This window comes from Bubalus bubalis, chromosome 2, assembly GCF_019923935.1.
Source record: "Bubalus bubalis isolate 160015118507 breed Murrah chromosome 2, NDDB_SH_1, whole genome shotgun sequence".
NCBI lineage: Eukaryota > Metazoa > Chordata > Mammalia > Artiodactyla > Bovidae > Bubalus > Bubalus bubalis.
The window spans coordinates 31,929,117-31,950,150 of NC_059158.1; the positions used below are offsets into that span (position 1 = coordinate 31,929,117).

A 21,034-nucleotide genomic window follows, 5' to 3' on the forward strand; every position below is an offset into this window, starting at 1 on the left:
AGGAAATATTTATCAAATGCCTACTCCTTTTCTGGCACATTCAATTCAGTTCAGTTCAGTCACTTAGTCGTGTCCGACTCTTTGCGACCCCATGAATCGCAGCACGCCAGGCCTCCCTGTCCATCACCAACTCCCGGAGTTCACTCAGACTCACGTCCATCGAGTCAGTGATGCCATCCAGCCATCTCATCCTCTGTCGTCCCCTTCTCCTCCTGCCGCCAATCCCTCCCAGCATCAGAGTCTTTTCCAATGAGTCAACTCTTCGCATGAGGTGGCCAAAGTACTGGAGTTTCAGCTTTACCATCATTCCTTCCAAAGAAATCCCAGGGCTGATCTCCTTCAGAATGGACTGGTTGGATCTCCTTGCAGTCCAAGGGACTCTCAAGAGTCTTCTCCAACACCACAGTTCAAAAGCATCAATTCTTCGGCACTCAGCCTTCTTCACAGTCCAACTCTCACATCCATACATGACCACAGGAAAAACCATAGCCTTGACTAGACAAACCTTTGTTTGGCAAAGTAATGTCTCTGCTTTTGAATATGCTATCTAGGTTGGTCATAACTTTCCTTCCAAGGAGTAAGCGTCTTTTAATTTCATGGCTGCAGTCACCATACACAGTGATTTTGGAGCCCAAAAAAATAAAGTCTGACACTGTTTCCCCATCTATTTCCCATGGCACATTAAGTTATTTCTTATCTTAAAAACACTGCAAGAAAAGTTTTATTATCCCCATTTTACAGCTAAGGAAGATCAAGGCTGAACAATAATATACTAACCTGCCCAGGTCACATATCTAGTAAGCCGCGTACAGGTAAGATCGATTTCCTGATGTTAGGGTCTGTTTGTGTGCTGCCACCTATGCAAAGCCTTGTTTTAAAAGCATGGGCTTTGAAGTTAGATGGGTCTAGGTTTGCTCAAGCCTCTGAGATTTGCTAGCTCTTTGACAGGCAAATTATTTATCTTCTCTGAAAAGCTTCAACTTTCTCACCTATAAAATATGGGTAATATTAATATGCACCTCAGAATCAAGGATTACATGAAAAAAAGTGCATTGAAAGGACAATGAGGGACTAACAGGAAAGCTATCATTTACTATTACTATGTATCCCCCAGTTGTAGAATTGTGGTTTGTTCCATGACCACAGACTTCCTCTTTTTTTTCCTTCTTTGTACCTTAGGTCCTCAGGAATTGAACCCCTTCCCCCTGCAGTGGAAACTCAGAGTCGTAACCACTGAACTGCCAAGGAAGTCCCAGATGTTTTCTTTTTAATGAAATGAAATTATACTTTTAAGGACAAACTTTATTCAAATTTTGTGTCATATTAGTATACTTCTAAATTCAAACAGAGTATTAGTCAAAACTAGAACAGCAAAGCTTCAGAAACAAAACAAAAATTTTGAAGGAGTTACTGCTAACAAAGCCATCCCCCCAAGTAGCATCATATATTATGCTTGTCAGAAACCTATAATTTTCTATCTTAAACTATTATTCAGAAGAAACCAAAATACTCCTTTTTTTGCAATGTGAGTAATGTGTTAGCAAACTGTTTAGCCAAATAAATCCTCCCAACTGATTAGAAAGATGACACATTTAAACGGAGAGGAAACATCTCAACTCAATATATACAGAAACAGCACTATAAATACACCACACAGGCAGTCTGAGATCTGTTTTGTTTTCAACACAAAGTTTTCAAAAATGACAATATCTTGTATTTACACACTCTCAATTTTCTCAAATATTTTTGTTGGTCTGGTTGAGATGGCACTTATTTCAGAGCAGCTTTGAACTGACTGACCACACTTACAGATCCACAGTTAAATCTGTATCATCTCCAGGCCTCTTTTCTGAAATAAAAAGAGAAAAACCTCAGGTTGAGAAAGAAATGTATAAATAAGAAAAAAAATGGGGAGGGGGGCGCGGTGTAGGGGGGAAGGTGTTGTGGCTTACAGAATCTTAGTTCCCTGACCAAAGATTGAACCCATGTCCCCTGCAGTGGACGCATGGAGTCCTAACCTCTGAACCACCAGGGAGTGCCCAAGAAGATTATTTACATGGGTGCTACCATGACAAAATTCATGTCCTTTAAAAATGGGGAGAGGGAAAAGATGTGTATTCTAATTACTACAGGGAATTATTCCTACAGATATGATTTAAAAAAAAATATTTTAGTCCTCACACTGTATCTCTTATCATACAAAGTTTCTCTAAAAGATTATGAAATTGGCATATTTTATATTTTACTAGGATGATGTTCGGAGAAGGCAATGGCAACCCACTCCAGTACTCTTGCCTGGAAAATCCCATGGACGGAGGACCCTGGTGGGCTGCAGTCCATGGGGTCGCTAAGAGTTGGACACGACCAAGCAACTTCAGTTTCACTTTTCACTTTCATGCACTGGAGAAGGAAATGGCAACCCACTCCAGTGTTCTTGCCTGGAGAATCCCAAGGACAGCGGAGCATGGTGGGCTGCCATCTATGGGGTTGCACAGAGTCGGATATGACTGAAGCAACTTAGCAGCAGCAGCAGGATGATGTTGGCAAATGGTTCTTTGTTCTCTTTCATTAGTGCATACTTTCATATAACACTAAAGTTATCAAGAGCTGATTTCATTCTCCACATGCCTCAATACTGAGAGTCCCTTGGACTGCAAGGAGATCCAACCAGTCCATCCTAAAGGAGATCAGTCCTGGGTGTTCATTGGAAGGACTGATGTTGAAGCTGAAACTCCAATACTTTGGCCACCTGATGCGAAGAGCTGACTCATTTGAAAAGACCCTGATGCTGGGAAAGATTGAGGGCAGGAGGAGAAGGGGATGACAGAGGATGAGATGGTTGGATGGCATCACCGACTCGATGGACATGGGTTTGGGTGAACTCCGGGAGCTGCTGATGGACAGGGAGGCCTGGCGTGCTGCAGTTCATGGGGTCGCAAAGAGTCGGACACAACTGAGCGACTAAACTGAACTGAACTGATGCCTCAATTCTAAGAACCAGTGTGCCTCTTATGAAAAAGACCATGCATTAACCAGGAACATCCAACAAACTGAATCACCATATAAACTAAAAAATCTCCAAAGAAATTCCAAGAGATTATTTAACAAAGATCACTTGAATGTCTGTATCTGATTAAGTAGATGCAAACCCTGACATGACCAGATATTGGAACTATCCAATACAGATTTTGAAGCAAGAAGTTCAACAAACTCTAAACAGGATAAACTCAAGTATCTAGACATAGCCCAGGAAATCACCTATCATATAATCTTAACTGAAAAACACAATTTATGTGTGTATGTATGATGAAATCAACCATGTTCAAAATATACTGCTGATATGTTTATATCCCATATAAACAAAAATTATTAAAATCAAACTGATTAATCTGTCTTTGGATGGATGTATTATAGGTGATTGCTACTTTCTCCTTTTTAACTTTACCGTTTTCTCAGATTTTCTGCATCAAATGTATTTTATCAAGGTCACAAACAACAAACAATTTCCTTTTTTTAATCCCAAAATGAAAATCAAGGAGGAAAACATTAATAAGTAGTTTTCCCAAAAAGATACAGGGCATAAAATCCAGAAACATTGATTGTGTTGTTGCTGTTTTCCATTGCTGTTATTACAAGTGTTTTTTCTTCCATTATTCCTAAACACAAATGCTTAGAAAACAGTTCAAGTTGAAACAGAGCAGGACTCTATGGTCCATGCCCCACTGTGTCCTCAGCCTGCCTTTTGTCTGAAAATCAATTTAATCAGAAAAGTGAGAAAATTCAGAAACAAAGGAAAACAGTCAAAGGAGACCAAATAATAACAATGTAGTCATTAAGCACAGTCAAGGACCTTCTCAAGGGCTGTAGATAATATGCTGAGCCATATCCTGTGAACTGTCTTGCAGATATTGAAATACCAGATAGAGAAATTAACTACATGATGATCAGACTTTAGCCATGACATAACCTGACATAACTGGCCTCAAAGAAATGGAAACAAACTGGCCCTGGAACTGAAGATCAACTGTACCTAAAACAACCAAGATGACTCTGGTCAGACCACTGATGACCAGTTTCAGGATGACTGCCAGAGATGCCTGTGTTGTTTCTACAGGTAGTGCCCTCCTTCTGTCTATAAAAGCTCTTGCCTACTGACAGTCGGGGGAGCCTTTGGACAGACATCCGCCCTCCCCTCATCCCAACCCAGATGCCAGCATCTGAAATAAAGCAAACTTTCCTTTTCACCAACCTGGCCTCTTTAATGGTTTCTAAGCAGTGAGCCACGGACCTGCACCTTTCAGTAACAAGGTTACCTTTCAAAATGAACAACAGCCTCACTAATTACTGCTTAAATATACTCATACCTCAGATGGACTCCTATCCAATTTGGGTATACCATTCCAGACATTCTCAGGGTTTACTACCTCCTCTATGCCATTTGAAAGGTCCAAAACCTGCAAGAGAAAAAAGTAATAAAAACTGGTAATTCCAAACACTGTCACTGATTTATGTTAGTTACACAGTATCCTTTTTCAAATCAAATACTTTAAAAGGCAGTTACAATGATTTTGTTAAACTTTAACATTACATTTCAACTCAATGGTACATCAGTCCCAAAAAACATATTGAGTATCTATGCCTAGACATCAAAGATGGATGTTCTCAAATTCTCATGGTATAAGTCTGCACATTCCTAATCCTTCCCCCTAGAAATTCTTCATTAGCCAGCCAGCGAGGGCAAAGTCCAGGGATCAATATTTAGGAAATGTGGCAAGGGATTCTGACACAGGTGGTTTTTCAAACCACAGGAAAAACACCATTTACTGAAGGTTTCAAGGAGATTTTACACAAGGGAATAATAGAGTCAGATTCTCATTTGACAAACACCACACTGGCAATGTGGAGAAACAACGGATGGAAGACTAGAGGTAAACCAATAGAAGGTTATTAGAGGAAGCTAGTCGGGGTTGGTTCCCTGGTAGCTCAGACGGTTAAGCCTCTGCCTGCAGTGCAGGAGACCCGGGTTCGATCCTTGAGTTGGGAAGATCCCCTGGAGAAGGGAATGGCTATCCACTCCAGTTTCTTGTCTGGAGAATTCCATGGACAGAAGAGCCTGGCAGGCTACATGGGATTGCAAAGAATTGGACAAGACTAAGTAACTAACACCAACAGTTGTGAAATGAGAAACTTAACCAAAATAGTGGCATTAATAAAAAAAGTTTTAACTGAGATAAGAAGTGGAAAGTATGGAACTCAGTGACTGATAGGATTCCAGGGAGATGAAAGAGCCCTGAGTGCTTAAATATAAACTTTTAAAACGGTTTTTGCATTGGATCAATTATCAGGGAGAATGAGCAGGTAACTAATCTGTTCAATGGGATTTTCTAATCTGGTAAAGTTTGGTAAAATTTCCTTAACAATCTGCAAGTACATTTTGAGACAAAGTACTTCACTGCAATTTTACATACCTTTGTGCCCTCTTCAGCTATTTCCAAAATCTCACATTTAGACCACGTGTTTCTGAGACTTGACCACACAACACATTTGGATCCGACAGTAAATCCTTTCAGAGTGTACGTGTTCTCTGGTTGAGCTGCCAGATTGAATACAGCAAGAGTCAAAGCATGTCTCTTAATTTCTTAATGTTAGATATGCAAGCAAAGCATTTCCCTACAATGCATTTAACTACTCCCATATCATTGGTATCATGGCACAGGACAACGTGTTCTGTCTCCCTAAATAACATGATCTCTATTTAGTTTTTAAAACTGCGTGTATGTGGACACAGGGAAAGGGTGAGACACAGAGGAAGGAAGTATACACACCATCACAGCTCTCAGTGTGGCCATTTCTTGGTGGTGGAATCATGATGATTTTCATTCTCCTTAGTCTACTGTTTTCTCTATTTCATACAGTGTAATAATATTGTAATTATGCAACAATCGAGTAAATAAAATTGACATTTAAAAGTCTAACACTGATTTTTTTAAAAAACCTAAAAGATAAGCCATTTTGTGTAACTTTCAAATCTTATTACGTAGGCAAGAAAAGAGCAGCAAAAATAATTTATAAAAAACGTATAAAAAAGTTAATGCTAATAGGTGTTCTCCAATATTTACTTGTGGCTGTTAACTTTCTTGATTAATATAGGCTCCCTAACTCTATTCTTTTAAGTGTTGCAAAATGAACGGCAAAGTATATGTACGAAGAAAACCAGTTGTTTTAAAACTCTGCTAAAATGATCCCCAATGTAAACTCATGCCTACATTAAGTTTGGCAAAGGAGCACTACATATTTTTAAAAATTGACCAAAAAACATAATGTCTTGATCTAGAGATGATTTGTTTACATTTGAAATGGGACTACTTTTTAGAGACATAGATTTTAAGCATTCTATTTTTAAAAGCAAAAATAATTCAGCATTTTACACAGCATATAAAGTATTATTTCACATTAATTTCATCCCTTAATTTCTTCATGTTTAAAATACTCTTCATAAAAATCCAAATCTAATTCTCTTTTCAGGTTTTCAACTCCTCTCAAATTATTTTTTTAATTCAGTAAGAATTATTCTCTTCTCTTTAAGATAAATAACTGTTTTTCCCTAAGCTAAATAAAAGTGTACGGGGGGTCAAAAACTGCACATACCTGGGATATGATCTGGTAAGGTGTAATTGTGTTTCCTTGCATCTTTGTATTCTTCTTCAGAAAACAGAGAGGTCAATGATGACATGGCATCTCTGTCTGTACATTCTGTAAATTCTTCTTTAAAGATACTCATTTCAATCTGCATCTTGGCATCGCAAGTCTGTCTGCGCAGGCGCAGCCTCCGCTCCTCATCAAAGCTTTCCGCACAACTGGATCCTCTCATGTCTTCAGTGCACAGGGCTTCTTGGGCTTTCTGACTAACTGTTAAAGACAAAGGGTTTATTCTGTCCTCCAGACACAGCTGGGCTGTAGGCAGTTCTAGTTCAGGCTGTTTCTCGTCTTCACAATTGAGGGGCAGCTGCCCTGGCAATGGTGGCAGGGTGACCTCTGGGTCACAGCCTTGGGGAAGAGTAATGGTTGGAGGCACCAGGCCCAGATCTTCTTTCTCCTCATCCCCGACCAGGGAATGCTGCAACTCAATGGATTCCAGCTCCAGAAATTCTTTGGACTCATCGTCAGGAGAAAGTGGTACCTCGAGAGAATTCAGTTCCAGGACCTCCTTTGCTTCGGTGGCATGTGGTAAGAATGTGTTAAATCCTGGCATTGGGTACCTATCATCAGACTTTGTTTTGTCACCCAATAGGCCCTTGGCTTTTTCTTCTAGCAACTCGGTGCCAATCTTATTTTTGCCTGGGTTTTCAAAAGCTTCAAAAATGTTATCAGTTTTGGGGTCATAGAATTTACCCGGTTGCGTTTCAAGGATGTTTAAGTCTTTGTTGAGTCTTTCCAAGAGCTCAGCTGTCTGGGATTCAATATGGAGTATTCTCTCTTGTCCAGATTCACTGCTTGATTTCTTAAGTCCAACATCAGGACTGGGGAACCCAAGAGCTCCCTTTATTTCTGCATCATTTTTTTCATACCTCAGATCACTGCTACTCATACCAATCTTAGAATATTTCTTCATTTTCTCACTAATGCTCTCACCTTTGCTTTTCAAGTCAACGATGGCTAAAGGGATATCACAAACGTCCCTTTTGATGTCTAATATTGTTATCTCCAACACATCTTCTGTGACTATTTCGTAAAAGTAGTCACATCCCTCACGAGGGCATGTGCCCTGTGAAATATTAAATCCTGAGAGGCAACATGGAAAGGCTTGCATGGGCACGGCCAAAAGCTCAGAAGGGATGTTCCAGAGTGCTTGTGGGTCCACGGAGTCTTCAATGTTTCCAAAGTCCACAAGCCTGACGGACACAAGATAATCTTCACAAATCCTGGTGACAAGGGCCCTATAATAATGCCCATCTTCTCTGTATCTCACTATGCAAGGATCTCCAATACGAGGGCAGTGGATACGACTTCTCCGATCTGTCACCTGCTCTCCCACAGTCTGTACTTTCACTTCTAAATGCTGAAGTTTCTTGGTATCCGCAAACTGACACCAAAAATATTCAGGTCCGTCGATCACCGTGGCATAAGCTCTTATAGTCTTCATCTTTGGATTATACCAATTAAGAAACATAGAAGTATCTACGTCTGTTTTGCTGACCGATGTGGAACAGGCCCCTTGAACTATTTGCGTAGAAAATCCTAGTTGAGATTTTTCACTGAATGTATATCTGCTCATCATATCTTCGGCTATGATCCCATGTTCATCAGCAAGAGTAACTTCCCATTTGTCTTGAAACTGAACAAATTCGCATCTTATTTGAGTCTCATTTGTCCTTTGGGAAAAGTACTGCATCATTTCCTTATGGTTTAAAATCCCAGGAACCCCACATCCCTTTAAGGAACAGGGAATGCACAGTCCTGGTAATAGCGCATTAACACGGTTAAGTTTGCCTATTTTGTTTGTGTGAACCACAGAGACATTGCCATAATCTATAAACTGCACAGAGAGAAGGTCATTGGGTTGTGGTTCCTTGACCACAGCACGATACCATAAATTGTCTTCTGGGAAAACAGCACATATTACATCTCCTCTTTGCAAAGGTGGACCTGCATAATATTCAGGCCTTGTTCTAGTGTCATTTAACCTGTCTGAAAGACGATCAATTTCAGCCTCATCTTCTGTTAGTTGAACGTAAAAGTCTGAAAGGTCATTTATATGAGAAACATACACAGTTGTTTTAAATCCAGGCATTATGGCCTTCTTAGGGAACTCAGAAATTTTTAGAGGCAAACCTTTGTCACATGAATCTCTTAGTTTTCTCTCTGAAAGAGAGGCTTCTAGTTTTGTGGCTTTCAAAGAGGGCTCCACTGAACTTGCTAATTTCTTGTCTGTTGTTAATGGAGACACTTGATTATTTTTGTTTCCCACAGAGTCCTGGTGTGGAGTGACTAAGTTTGTCTTTGTTGAACTCTGTAAAAATTTGAGTTCCCTACATGCTGAGCTGATCTTAGGTTTGTATGATTCTCCTAAGACTGCCATACTATCTGGTTTGCTCTCTGATTTACTTAAATACTCTGTAGGTGACAACTTCACATCTTCCTTTTTCACTTCAAGAGTTTCAGTTGTAGAGAGGAGTGCTTTGCTTTTTCTTCTCCTTGTCCCACCTTTGTAACCCCAGAGCCCTAACTTCTCGTTAATATTAGCATTAATTTGAATGCTATCATTGTATAGTTCAATAATTAGTCTTCCATCTGGTTCTTTTGCTACGACCAGAGCCTTCAATGACTTATCTAAAACAGTCTCCCGAAACCACGCTGTAACTTCTTCTGGTATATGATCAGGAATATCAGATAACGAACATTTAATGGCTTGCATGGGCAAAAGTAAGACATCATGTGCATCGCTAGGCACTAGGCACAGATCATCACTTGTTACCACATAAACGTTCCCAAAATCAACAAAGAATACTTTATTTGGTTCTTTTTCTAGGATTACCCCCCTACGCCAGTTTCCGTCAGTATACTTGGCAAGACACAATGTGCCGGGGACCAAGTGAGATGTTCTTAAATGCAGCAAAACTTGACTTAATTGTGTAATATGATGGGATAGCTGTTCTAAAATACTTGCATTTCTTCCCAGTTGGCAATAAAATGCCCAAGGGTCATCAACATGTGTTATGTACACTGATTCTTCACTTCCAATTTTCATGTCATGTGTAGAATAGAAGTAAGAATGGAGCTTAACAGAGAACTCTAGAGGTTTCTGAAATTTTACTGGTCTTGCAAGTCTCTTTTGTACCAAAAAATGGCATACACTCCGGAAAGGTGTTAGCAGATCTACCACATTAAACAGTTCATCATGAATGGAAGCCAGAGCAAATACTGTGCACTTTAATTCAAGACTGTTTTCCTGTGCATTATCTATAAATTCAATAAAAGCTTGGATTGCCTTTTCATCCCAAAGAAAAGGATTTTGTCCCATTGGCTGAATTAAATTATAAAGGCTGCACCTAAAAGCCTGAACCTTAGCCTTCAGAAACTCTTCAGTAATTGAATAAATATTCTTCACAGATACCATTTCTTTGTCCCCATAATCTACAAATATGATGTTGACATACTCTGAAGATTGTGCCCCGGTAATTAGAGCTCTGGACCATTTTCCATCTGCTGTTCGTTTTGCCAAACAAGCAGGAGTAGTTCCCTGGTGCGGAGGAGCTGTGTTGCAATAGTCCTGAATATTACACATGAGTGCTTTAAATCTTTGTGTGTTTCTGGTCAGCTGACACCAAAAATAGCCGGGATTTTCAATGCAAGATACTTTGACTTCCACTGTAGTTCCAACTTGTAGCTCTCCTTTACAAGAAGAGCCTGGCTCAATTCCCAAGAAATTCTGTACCAGAGGAGAATAAACAGACACTCTTTTCTCATTGTCCTGCACGAGTCCAGCTGAAACGTTTGTCGTAACTGCTGTGTCAGTCACTACTTCTGGAACAGCTGTAGTTTTACCATCTCTCATGGCTTCTTGTTCTTCCTTCTTGGCAGAAGATATTCTGTTACCGTCTATGGTAAAATGGTTTGAAACATGCCCTGGAGAGTGGACACTTACGGAAATACTGTCCTTTGTTTCAAATTCCTGGTACTTGGCCAATCCAGCTTGAGCCATCACCTTACTTATGTTTTCCTCCCCCGTTCTTGATTCATCAAGAATCTCAATAATATACTGATTATCCTGCTTATCAAGGACATGGATAACTAACTCTTTGTGGAGCACAGTCTTTTTAAAAAAGGAAATTGCCTCTTGGCTCCAGTTTTCTTCCAAAGGCCAAATATCCGCCAGGGCGCACTGCAGGGCCAATACTGGTAGCCGCCTAAACTGAGGGAGTAACATCCTCACGTCATACCGGTCCACGGTTTCCGAATTGCCCCGGTCAACTAAGAACACATCCACATTCTGGTCGTCTAATCGGGTGACCATAGCCCGGAAATAGCCATTTTCTTTCCATTTGACACAGCAAAGATCATCGGCTTCAGGTTTCAAGATGACACCATCCAGCTTACTGGCGGAGGCATAGAAACTGCACATTTTCTTCATCAGTTTGCTGAAGGTGCCACTGTGTTTCCTCAACCTAATCCAAAACTCAGAAGGATTTTTCACAAACTCCACCTGGGCATCATAGAAGGTGTTCATCTTTAACCTGATAGATGGTAAGGTGGGGAGTGAAATCTCTTCATCCATTTCTTCCGCAGAAGATTGACATTGAAAAGCAGTTTCCGGTTCTTCCTCCTCTTCCTCCTCTTCTCTGCCCTGGCTCTGAAGGAACCGGTCAGCCAAGCAACAGGACTGTACTCCGAACACACAGTTAAGATTAATCCCATCTTCGCCATATAAGGTGACGTAATACACATGCTCGAAGGAACAATAAAATTCAATCTTTGCGTTCACTGCCTGGCCCAGAATCAGTGCCTTCAGGTCACCGACCTGTGACCGAGACCAACCTCTCCCACCATCCCAGAGTCCGTACAGTGCGCAAGGGTAGGTCACCACGGGCATCCGAAAATATTCAGGCAGCAAGTAGCGGAGGCTACTACAACTCACTAACTCCTTCCTTCCATAGTCGACGTGAAGCACCTGGGCACAGCGCTGGGGCCGGAAAGTCTCAAGCAAGAGTGCCCTGTACCAAAGTCCATCCAACCCGCAGGATGCGCAAGGAGAGCCCGGCTTGTCTGGGCTCTCCTCTCTCTCCTCCCAGGGGGCAGTGGTGGAGCGCTCGTCCCCAGTCCCCGGGGAACCCCGGTATACCTGAGCCATGCTCTCGGAGAGGCGGTGGATCTCCTGCGAGAGGCTGCGGAGCTGGCAGTGAATGCGGTGGGGATGGCACACCTGGGTTACCACCACGGGCTCCGTCACGCCCAGCTGCAGCTGAGGGTAGAAGTAATCCAGGCCAGGCTGCTCCTGCTTAGGGGGAATTCGCGGGACCACCGGGGCCCTGGGGCCCAGGACAGGCGTGGTGGCCGAGAGGTAGCGCTTAAGCAGGGAGCGGAAGACGCCGTCGGGCACCTGCCGGGCCAGGCCGAGCTCCTGCATCTGCTGGGACAGCTCGGGCACCTCCAGGAGGACCAGGCGGTGGAGCAGCAGCACGTCCAGGACGCGCCCGTGCACTTCCTTGCCCTGCAAGTGGCTAAGGAAGTCCACTGCGCTGGCCGCCCAGTGCTGGGGCTCGCCGCCGCCGCCCGCCGGCACCAGGCCGGCCAGCACGCAGCCCAGCACCTCCGACGGCAGGTGGAAGAACTCGCTGCGCCCGGGAGCCAGCGAGCCCGCCCCGGCCGCGATGGTGCAGCCCTCGTCCAGCAGGAAGACGCGGCTCTCCTGCGCCTGCCGGCTGACCACGCGGCCGCGGTGCCACAGCCTCCCCACCTGCACCAGGCACAACTCTCCAGGCAAGGCCGAGGCACCGCCCAGCATCCAAGGGCCGCGCGCAGCCGCCGCCGCTTCCTGGATCTCCCGGCTCAGCCGCACGTACTCGTCTCGCCGCTCTCCCAGCAGCCCCCACAGCTGCACGGGAATCACCTCGGGCTGCACGTCCACGAAGGACACCCGCAGCACCAGCAAGGCCCCCGGCGTCGGCAGCCCGGGCGTCGAGCACATCTTTGCCGCGCCGCCCGGCCCGGTCCGCGAAACCCCGGCGCCGCTAGGAGGAGAGCCCAGCAGACGCGGGCTCGCCCGACACACGGACAGGGAAGGATACCCGGCCCGGCGCCCACGCCGCAACGCCGCCGCCGTCGCCGCCGGGCCTCACCTGCTCGCGCCGACTGGTAAGACCCGACGGCCGGCCCAACCGCTCGGGGTCGCGCCGCCGCGCAGGCATTTACAGCGCGAGGCCCCTTGGCTTCCGGCCGCGGGCCGCCGGCGGGTCTGCGTGGGCGGGCGGGGCGGAGCCGGGCCAGCCGGGGGGCGGCGGGGACGCAGGCTCGGGGTGCAGAAGGGGCCTCGGGGAGCCGAGACGCCCGTCGCTGCTCCGAGCCCCTTCGAGTCGCTTCGGCCCGGTCCGGGGACCTGGCGAGGCCCAGACCACGCAGGGACGTCCTTCTGGGCCATCTGACCGAGACAAACGGAGCCCGGCGAGCCCTGCACGGTGAGAGCCATTGAAGAACCGCGAAGGAGAAAGGGAGGAGCGAATGGCACGTTCGGGGCGTTGGGCCAGAACTCTCAGAGATCCGGAGCGGACCGTGCGGTGGCGCTGGCGTCCCCGGGGCGGACATTGGCTGTGCGCTCTCAACGACGTAGCCGCGGAGCCTGTCGCTGATAGTCTTGTCTATGAACTTGTTGGATCACCTGGATAGAGTAATAATGAGGGTTACATAGACTGTTAAATGCTTCTTTCCCCACGATTACCCGTGTATTTCTTTGCTGTTTTGTCTGCCCACTTTGCAGGCGTTTGGTCTCCATTTATGCACGGAGCTACTGTAGAACCAGACACCCATACACACTTGTAAAACTGGTAAAAATCTGAATTTGTGGGTTATTCCAATGTCATTTTGCTGGTTTTGATTGTGTACTACAGTTGTTCAAGATTTGGGTAGGACTGGGTGAAAAGTGAATGGAAATTTCCTGGACATTTTTTGCAGCTTTGAAATTAGGTAGTGCTACCCTTTCAACTTTATTCTTTTTCTTCAAAATGGTTTTGGCTATCTAAGGTCTTTGCTTTTTCCAATGTATTTGATTAGGTTGGCCAAAAAATTCATTCAGGTTTTTCCAAATATTACAGAAAAGCTGTAACAAACTTTTTGGCTAATTCAATGGAATACACTTGTGTCATTTCTGGGGGAAAATAATCTTGAGTTTTTTTAATTAGGATTGCATTGAAGATAGTGATCAGTATGAGAAATTACATCTGAGTAATACTGAGTTTTCCGGTCCATGGACATGGTTTCTTTCTCTGTTAATTGAATTATTCTTTACTTTGTCTCAGCACTGTTTTATAATTTTCAGTGAACAAGTCTTGCATGTAATCTGTTAGATTTATACCTGTTTTACATGTTTTTTTATGTTATTGTCAATGATATTGACAAAAAAAAATTTAGCTTCCAATTTTTCACTGTTAGTAAATAGCACTATATTATAGTTTTGTGACTCCTAGGTAAAGAATCCACCTGCCAATGTAGGAGATTCAAGTTTGATCCCTGGGTCAGGAAGATACCCTGGAAGAGGAAATGTCCACCCATTCCAGCATTCTTGTCTGGGAAATTCCATGGACAAAGGAACCTGGCAGGCTACAGTCCATGGGGTCACAGAGAGTCACACACCACTGAGCACACACATGCACGCACATATATTGACCTTATATCTTGTGATTTTCGAAAACTCACTTATTCTAGTAGCTTTTTTTTATATATAGATTTCTTGGGAATGTGCACAATTCTACACAATTATATGGCTATATAATAAATGCAGTTTATCTCCCTAATTTTTATACTCTATTTCTCTCTCTTACCTTATTATAATAACTAAGATATCCAGTACAGTTTTGACTAGACATGGTGAGAATTGATATTTTTTCTTATTCCTGATTTAGGGGAAAAGCCTCTTTTTTACCAGTGTGATATTAGCTGTAGGTTTCACTTACATCCTTTTCATCAAGTTGAGGAGGTTCATTCTGCTCCTAGATTGTTGAGAGCTCCTATCATGAAAGGTTATTGAGTTTTATCAAATACCATTTCACATTCTATTGATATAAATTGTCTGTAAGTTGAATTATATTTATTGATTTTTGAATGTTGAACCAACCTTGTATTCTTGGGATAAATCCCACTTGGAGCTGATGTATTATCCTTTTTATAATGCTGAATTGAATGATAGTATCTTTCACCCCTATATTCATTTTTAAACTTTTTTCAGATTGGTTTTTTTTTCTGTTGCAGTAAAATATTCATAATATAAAACTTACCATTTTAATCATTTGTAAGTGTTCATTGACATGACATTAATTATATTCACATTGTTATGCAACAGTCACCTCTGTCCATCTTCAGAGCTTTTCATCATTCCAGACTGAAACACTGTACTAATTAAATACTGACTTCTGATTCTCCCTCATTCCAGCTCTAGTAACCACTAATCTACCATTTGTTTCTATGAATTTGATTACTCTAGGTATCGCATACAAGTAGAATCATATACTATATGCCCATTTGTGTCTGGCTTATTTCATTCAGTTTCAAGATTTATCCATGTCATAATATGTCTCAAAATTTCCTTATTTTAAAGCTGATTAATATCTCATTGTATGTACATACCACATTTTGTTTATCCATTCATTCATCTGTCAGTGGACATTTAGATTGTTTCCACCTTTTGGTTATGTGAAAATGCTACTATGAACATTGGTATATAAATATTTGTTCAAGTCCCTGCTCTCAATCTGTGAGTTATACCTAGAAGTGGAATTGTTGAGTGAAAAAGTTGGCTTAAAGCTCAACATTCAGAAAATGAAGATCATGGCATCCGGTCCCATCACTTCATGGGAAATAGATGTGGAAACAGTGTCACACTTTATTTTTCTGGGCTCCAAAATCACTGCAGATGGTGACTGCAGCCATGAAATTAAAAGACGCTTACTCCTTGGAAGGAAAGTTATGACCAACCTAGATAGCATATTCAAAAGCAGAGACATTACTTTGCCAACAAAGGTTCGTCTAGTCAAGGCTATGGTTTTTCCTGTGGTCATGTATGGATGTGAGAGTTGGACTGTGAAGAAGCTGAGTGCCAAAGAATTGATGCTTTTGAACTGTGGTGTTAGAGAAGACTCTTGAGAGTCCCTTGGACTGCAAGGAGATCCAACCATCCATTCTGAAGGAGATCAGCCCTGGGATTTCTTTGGGAGGAATGATGGTAAAGCTGAAACTCCAGTACTTTGGCCACCTCATGCGAAGAGTTGACTCATTGGAAAAGACTCTGATGCTGGGAGGGATTGGGGGCAAGAGGAGAAGGGGACGACAGAGGATGAGATGGCTGGATGGCATCACTGACTCGATGGACGTGAGTCTGAGTGAACTCCGGGAGTTGGTGATGGACAGGGAGGCCTGGCATGCTGCGATTCATGGGGTCGCAAAGAGTCGGACATGACTGAGTGACTGATCTGATCTGATCTGATGATAATTCTGTGTTTAATTTTTGAGGCAACCCCATATGATTTTGTATAGCACTTGCATCATTTTCTATTTTCTCTAGCAGTGCACAAGGGTTCCAGTTTCTCCACATCTTTATCAACTCTTAGTGTTTTGTTTTTTTAAAATTGCCATCCTAATGGGTGTAAAGTGGTGCTCATGGATTTTTTCGTGTCTATGTATATAAGAGAAATTGGTCTGTAGTTTTCTTTTTATAAATGGATTTAAGTATTTTGGGCAGTATCTTATGTGTTTTGGACAGTATTTAAGTTATTTTGGACAGGAAGTAAACAAATGAGAAGTCGAGGATGTCCTGAAGGTTTCCTGGTTGTAGTACAAGGTGTGTAGTGCAACAGAGACTCTTGAAGAAGAGTAGATTGTGAAGGACAGGGAGAAAGGATTGGAACAAAAAATACTGATTTAATTATTGTGAATTTTGAGCTCACAAGGACTATGGGCCATCCTGGTAGAGATATAAAGGGAGATGTTGAGAAAAAATAAGTAAAGCTGGAGGAATGAGTAAGGACCAAGGAACACAGATAAAGGTAACTTCTATTCTGGGAGATAGTGAAGGACAGAGAAGCCTGGCATGCTGCAGTTCATGGGGCCACAAAGAGTCAGACACAACCAAGCGACTAAAGAATAACAACTGTCTGCTAAGTCACTTCAGTCGTGTCCGACTCTGTGCAACCCCATAGACGGCAGCCCACCAGGCTCCGCCGTCCCTGGGATTCTCCAGGCAAGAACACTGGAGTGGGTTGCCATTTCCTTCTCCAATGCATGAAAGTGAAAAGTGAAGGTTAAGTCGCTCAGTCATTTCCGACTCTTAGCGACCCCATGGACTGCAGCCTACCAGGCTCCTCCGTCCATGGGATTTTCCAGGCAAGAGTACCGGAGTGGAGTGCCATTGCCTTCTCTGAACAACTGTCTACTGAGTGCCAATTACTGTAGTGTTTAGGAATTACCAGTCCAAGTGTAGTAGATGAAGTCACAGAAATGTGCAGGTCCTCCGAGAGAGAGAAGGCCAGGAACAGAGCACTGAAGAACAAACATTTAAAGATGTGACAGCAAAGAAACAGTCAATACTGATCAGTTCAGTCGCTCAGTTGTGTCTGACTCTTTGTGACCTGATGGACTGCAGCATGCCAGGCTTTCCTGTCCATCACCAACTCCTGACGCTTGCTCAAACTCATGTTTGAGTCAGTGATGCCATCCAACTGTCTCACTGTCTGCCGTCTTCTTCTCCTCCCACCTTCAGTCTTTCCCAGCATCAGGGTCTTTTCCAGTGAGTCAGTTCTTCATATCAGGTGGCCAAAGTATTGGAGCTTCAGCTTCAGCATCAGTCCTTCCAATGAATATTTAGGACTGATTTCCTTTAGGATGGACTGGTTGGATCTCTTGCAGTCCAAGGGACTCTCAAGAGTCTTCTCCAACACCACAATTAAGAAGAATCAATTTTTCAGTGCTTAGCTTTCTTTATGTTCCAACTCTCACATCCATACATGACTACTGAAAAAACTATAGCTTTGACTAGATGGACCTTTATTGGCAAAGTAATGTCTCTCCTTTTTAATATGCTGTCTAGGTTTGTCATAGCTTTTCTTCCAAGGAGCAAGTGTCTTTTAATTTCATGGGTGCAGTCACCATCTGCAGTGATTTTGGAGCCCAAGAAAATAAAGACTGTCAAGAAGTGATGGGACCAGATGCCATGATCTTAGTTTTCTGAATGTTGAGTTTTAAGCAACAAGGTATAAGTGTTCTTTTTGCTAATATAAACATTTCAAATCTGACGTTCTAAATTAAGCTACTTTCTGTTTCAATTCTGAAAAGTAAAGATAAAGCTTTAAAAATTGTCTCTAAATTTGTTATCATTTTAAATTCAAAGATGCACCAGGATGAAATCACACGAGGACAAAACAAAGCCCTTGACAACCCATTAGGCGTTTTAAAGCATTTATTTTAAAAATCAGAATGATGCGCTATATTTACTCACATATATTCCTGTTTGTTACCAGATATTTTCAGCAAACAGACATCTTTAAGCCTCTTCATCTGCTTTTATCAAACCTTCAAAGTGGATCCTGCTGCTGTTGACAATCACAGCAGCCCGCTAAGGGTAAAGTATGGGGAGAGAAAAATAATCACATACTCCTCAGAATTCAGAAATAATAAAACACTTGAATGGGTAAAATGTACATACAAATAGTGACAGAATTTTCATACACACTCTAAAAGGAAGAATAATATAAACATATCACATATTTATTAATTGCTCATCATCCAACCAAATATTTTGTATTATTTAAAACTATCAAGTTCTAGATTTTTGTAGGATAGCTATTAAATGGATGACTACTTCTTTAAAATTACCTGTTTAAAGACACATGATCTTTTGAAAATGCAGTTAAGCACTGCATATGGTTAAGGAATTGCATGAAATCGAGTGTTACTGACCTGATATAATTATCCTTAAGGTAGGAAGAATACAACATATGACTTACACGTGTACATGTTTTTTTCTCTCCACCCACCCCCACCCAATCTCTGAATTCAACAGATTCCTTCTAATTGACTTCAACTCTCTTTGAAGTTTTAAAGAGAAACAGAGATGGTCCTTGCTTGCAAGAGTTCATTCATCGAGGGAAAGCCAACACGTCCATGCAGACAGACAGACATCCGCAGGAGGGGAAGCCATGGGAACAGAGGTGTTGAAGGTCTTCAAGTCTTCAGAGATCATTCTAGATGTTGAAGTAGGACTTCACCAGTGAAAGTGAAGACAAATGGGTAGCAGTGGTGGGGAAGAATGTTAGGCAAAGAGCACAAAATGAACACTGCCTAGGAAGCTGCCAAATGAAGAACATCTTCAGGGGCGATGCATTTGTGAGGAGGTAGAGTGTGGGTGTGCAGTGAAATGCAAATGTTAGAAAAATGGGTTGAAGCCAGGTTGAGAGGGGCTTGGATACACTGTGAAAGATTTTAATTTTTCTTGTGTGTGTGTGAAGGAGTAACTGAAGGTAAGAAGGTGGGATGACATGCCCACTGTTGCCTGAAGGAAGATGTGTCTGCTGCTTGGTGAAGGATTTCCAGCCACATAAAAAGCTTGTATGCTGCTGTAAGTCCTGAATACAACTTTCCTCATCTTAAAACATGAGAAATTAAATAAATCCAGGAAAAAGAAAATCCCAATAATTTAAAAAAATCTTTCCTTTTTTTAACATGACATTAATATAATGACCCTCTTCAAGTATATGTGCAAGATTCAAGAGTTCAACCACTTCATCTTAAAAAGAAATGGACCATCAAGAGAAATGAAGGGACTTGATTATACTACTTTGTCAGAAGTAGAACCCCAAATGTTGGGTTGGCCAAAAAGTTCATTTGGGCTTTTCCACACCACGTTAGGGAGAAACCCAAATGAACTTTTTTGACCAACCCAGTAGGATAAAGGTCTTGAGAATCCAAGTTCAGCCTTTTCTCCACATTTCCTGGCATTCAATAATATATGTGTTTTGGGGAAATCATTTTTAAAAGAGTTCTGGTTTAACTGGGGAGAACAGCATCAAATATTTTCACCCTCAAGTGACCACCAAGTATTAAAAGAAAGATTTTTTTAACCAACGAGTGTTAAATGAAAGATTTTTCCAATGGAGGTCCTGAGGGAATCTGTTTTCATTAAACAGAAAAAGACATGAATAACTATTTCAATTGTACATAAGTGGTTATGCTTAAAAATATAAAGATGACAGAAAATCAGTTTCTCATTTAAAACTTCCTTGAATTTGTTTCCTTCCTTTTTTCTTGGCAAAATGAAAGAAATTTCAGACTAGTCTTTTGATAGTCACAGATCTTCAAGTAAGACAAAATTAATTGATTCATACCATCTGTAAATTTTGTTGAGTACCTAATGGCAAATAAATGTTACTAGCCCTACCACTAGTGGCTTATAATTAAAATAGGATTTGGAGCACTTGATGAAGATATATTATTCCTCACTGAAAGCAAATTTAAGAAATGTTCTCTATTTAGATATATGCTAATTCACTTATAAAGAACAAAGAACTGTATATAATTAAAAATAAGAACATGTATATTTTTTCAATGAGAAAAAAATCATTTGGGAAGGGAAAAAAGTGGAAACTAAGCAAAGGAAACTTAGAGGTTAAGTATTATTGATACTGAGCTGAAGATAAACACCAAGCACAGTTATGTTACAAGAAAGTGAGACTGAAATGTTAAGTCTTTCAGTGTGGACACAAAATTACTGAAGTTATTTCTTTTTATTTACTGTGGGTTATTCTGGAGAGGAACAAGATGATTTCAAGTTGGTAAAATAAAGCAAAGTTCCAAGACACATTAATGAAAATGGTTTCACTGGCAAAGTATGCCTGTGCTGGGATGTATGTGTTATCTACAGGATTTGGTCAGATTTGGGGGGGTCTTCATGTTTTAGCGGAAGTGTTTTGACTCCATTCTAGAATGTATGTCAAAGGCAATTGAAATTCATTTAAAATGTCTATGACAAAAAAAATGCCATAAAGAAAAACCTGTTCTTGGAAGATTCAATAATCCTGGACTGGGATGTTGCAAAAATGACATGAGACATTTACTCAGTACCTAATTAGTGTATAATAACTGTCAGTGGTAACAATAATTCAGTTCAGTCACTCAGTCGTGTCCGACTCTTTGTGACCTCATGAATTGCAGCACGCAATTAGAAGATCTGTATTTTTATCCTGATTCTGCTACTGAATAAATTACGAACATGAACAACTCTACTTCTCCAGGCCTCAGTCTCCCAACATAGAAAATGAGACAGTTAAACCAGACCATC

The 21,034-nt window shown here is 41.9% G+C and overlaps 1 protein-coding gene across 1 annotated transcript; it reads right to left on the reverse strand.

Moving 5' to 3' along the window:
* Nucleotides 1-1,284: 1,284 nt before the first annotated feature.
* TDRD6 (tudor domain containing 6) lies at nt 1,285-12,826 on the reverse strand. Its single transcript, XM_006076144.4, has 4 exons — nt 6,649-12,826; nt 5,469-5,593; nt 4,365-4,454; nt 1,285-1,849 (listed from the first exon to the last, which is right to left on the reverse strand). Exons 1-4 carry the CDS (start codon nt 12,683-12,685, stop codon nt 1,820-1,822), a joined length of 6,282 nt encoding a protein of 2,093 aa, XP_006076206.4. The 5' UTR covers nt 12,686-12,826; the 3' UTR covers nt 1,285-1,819.
* Nucleotides 12,827-21,034: the final 8,208 nt, after the last annotated feature.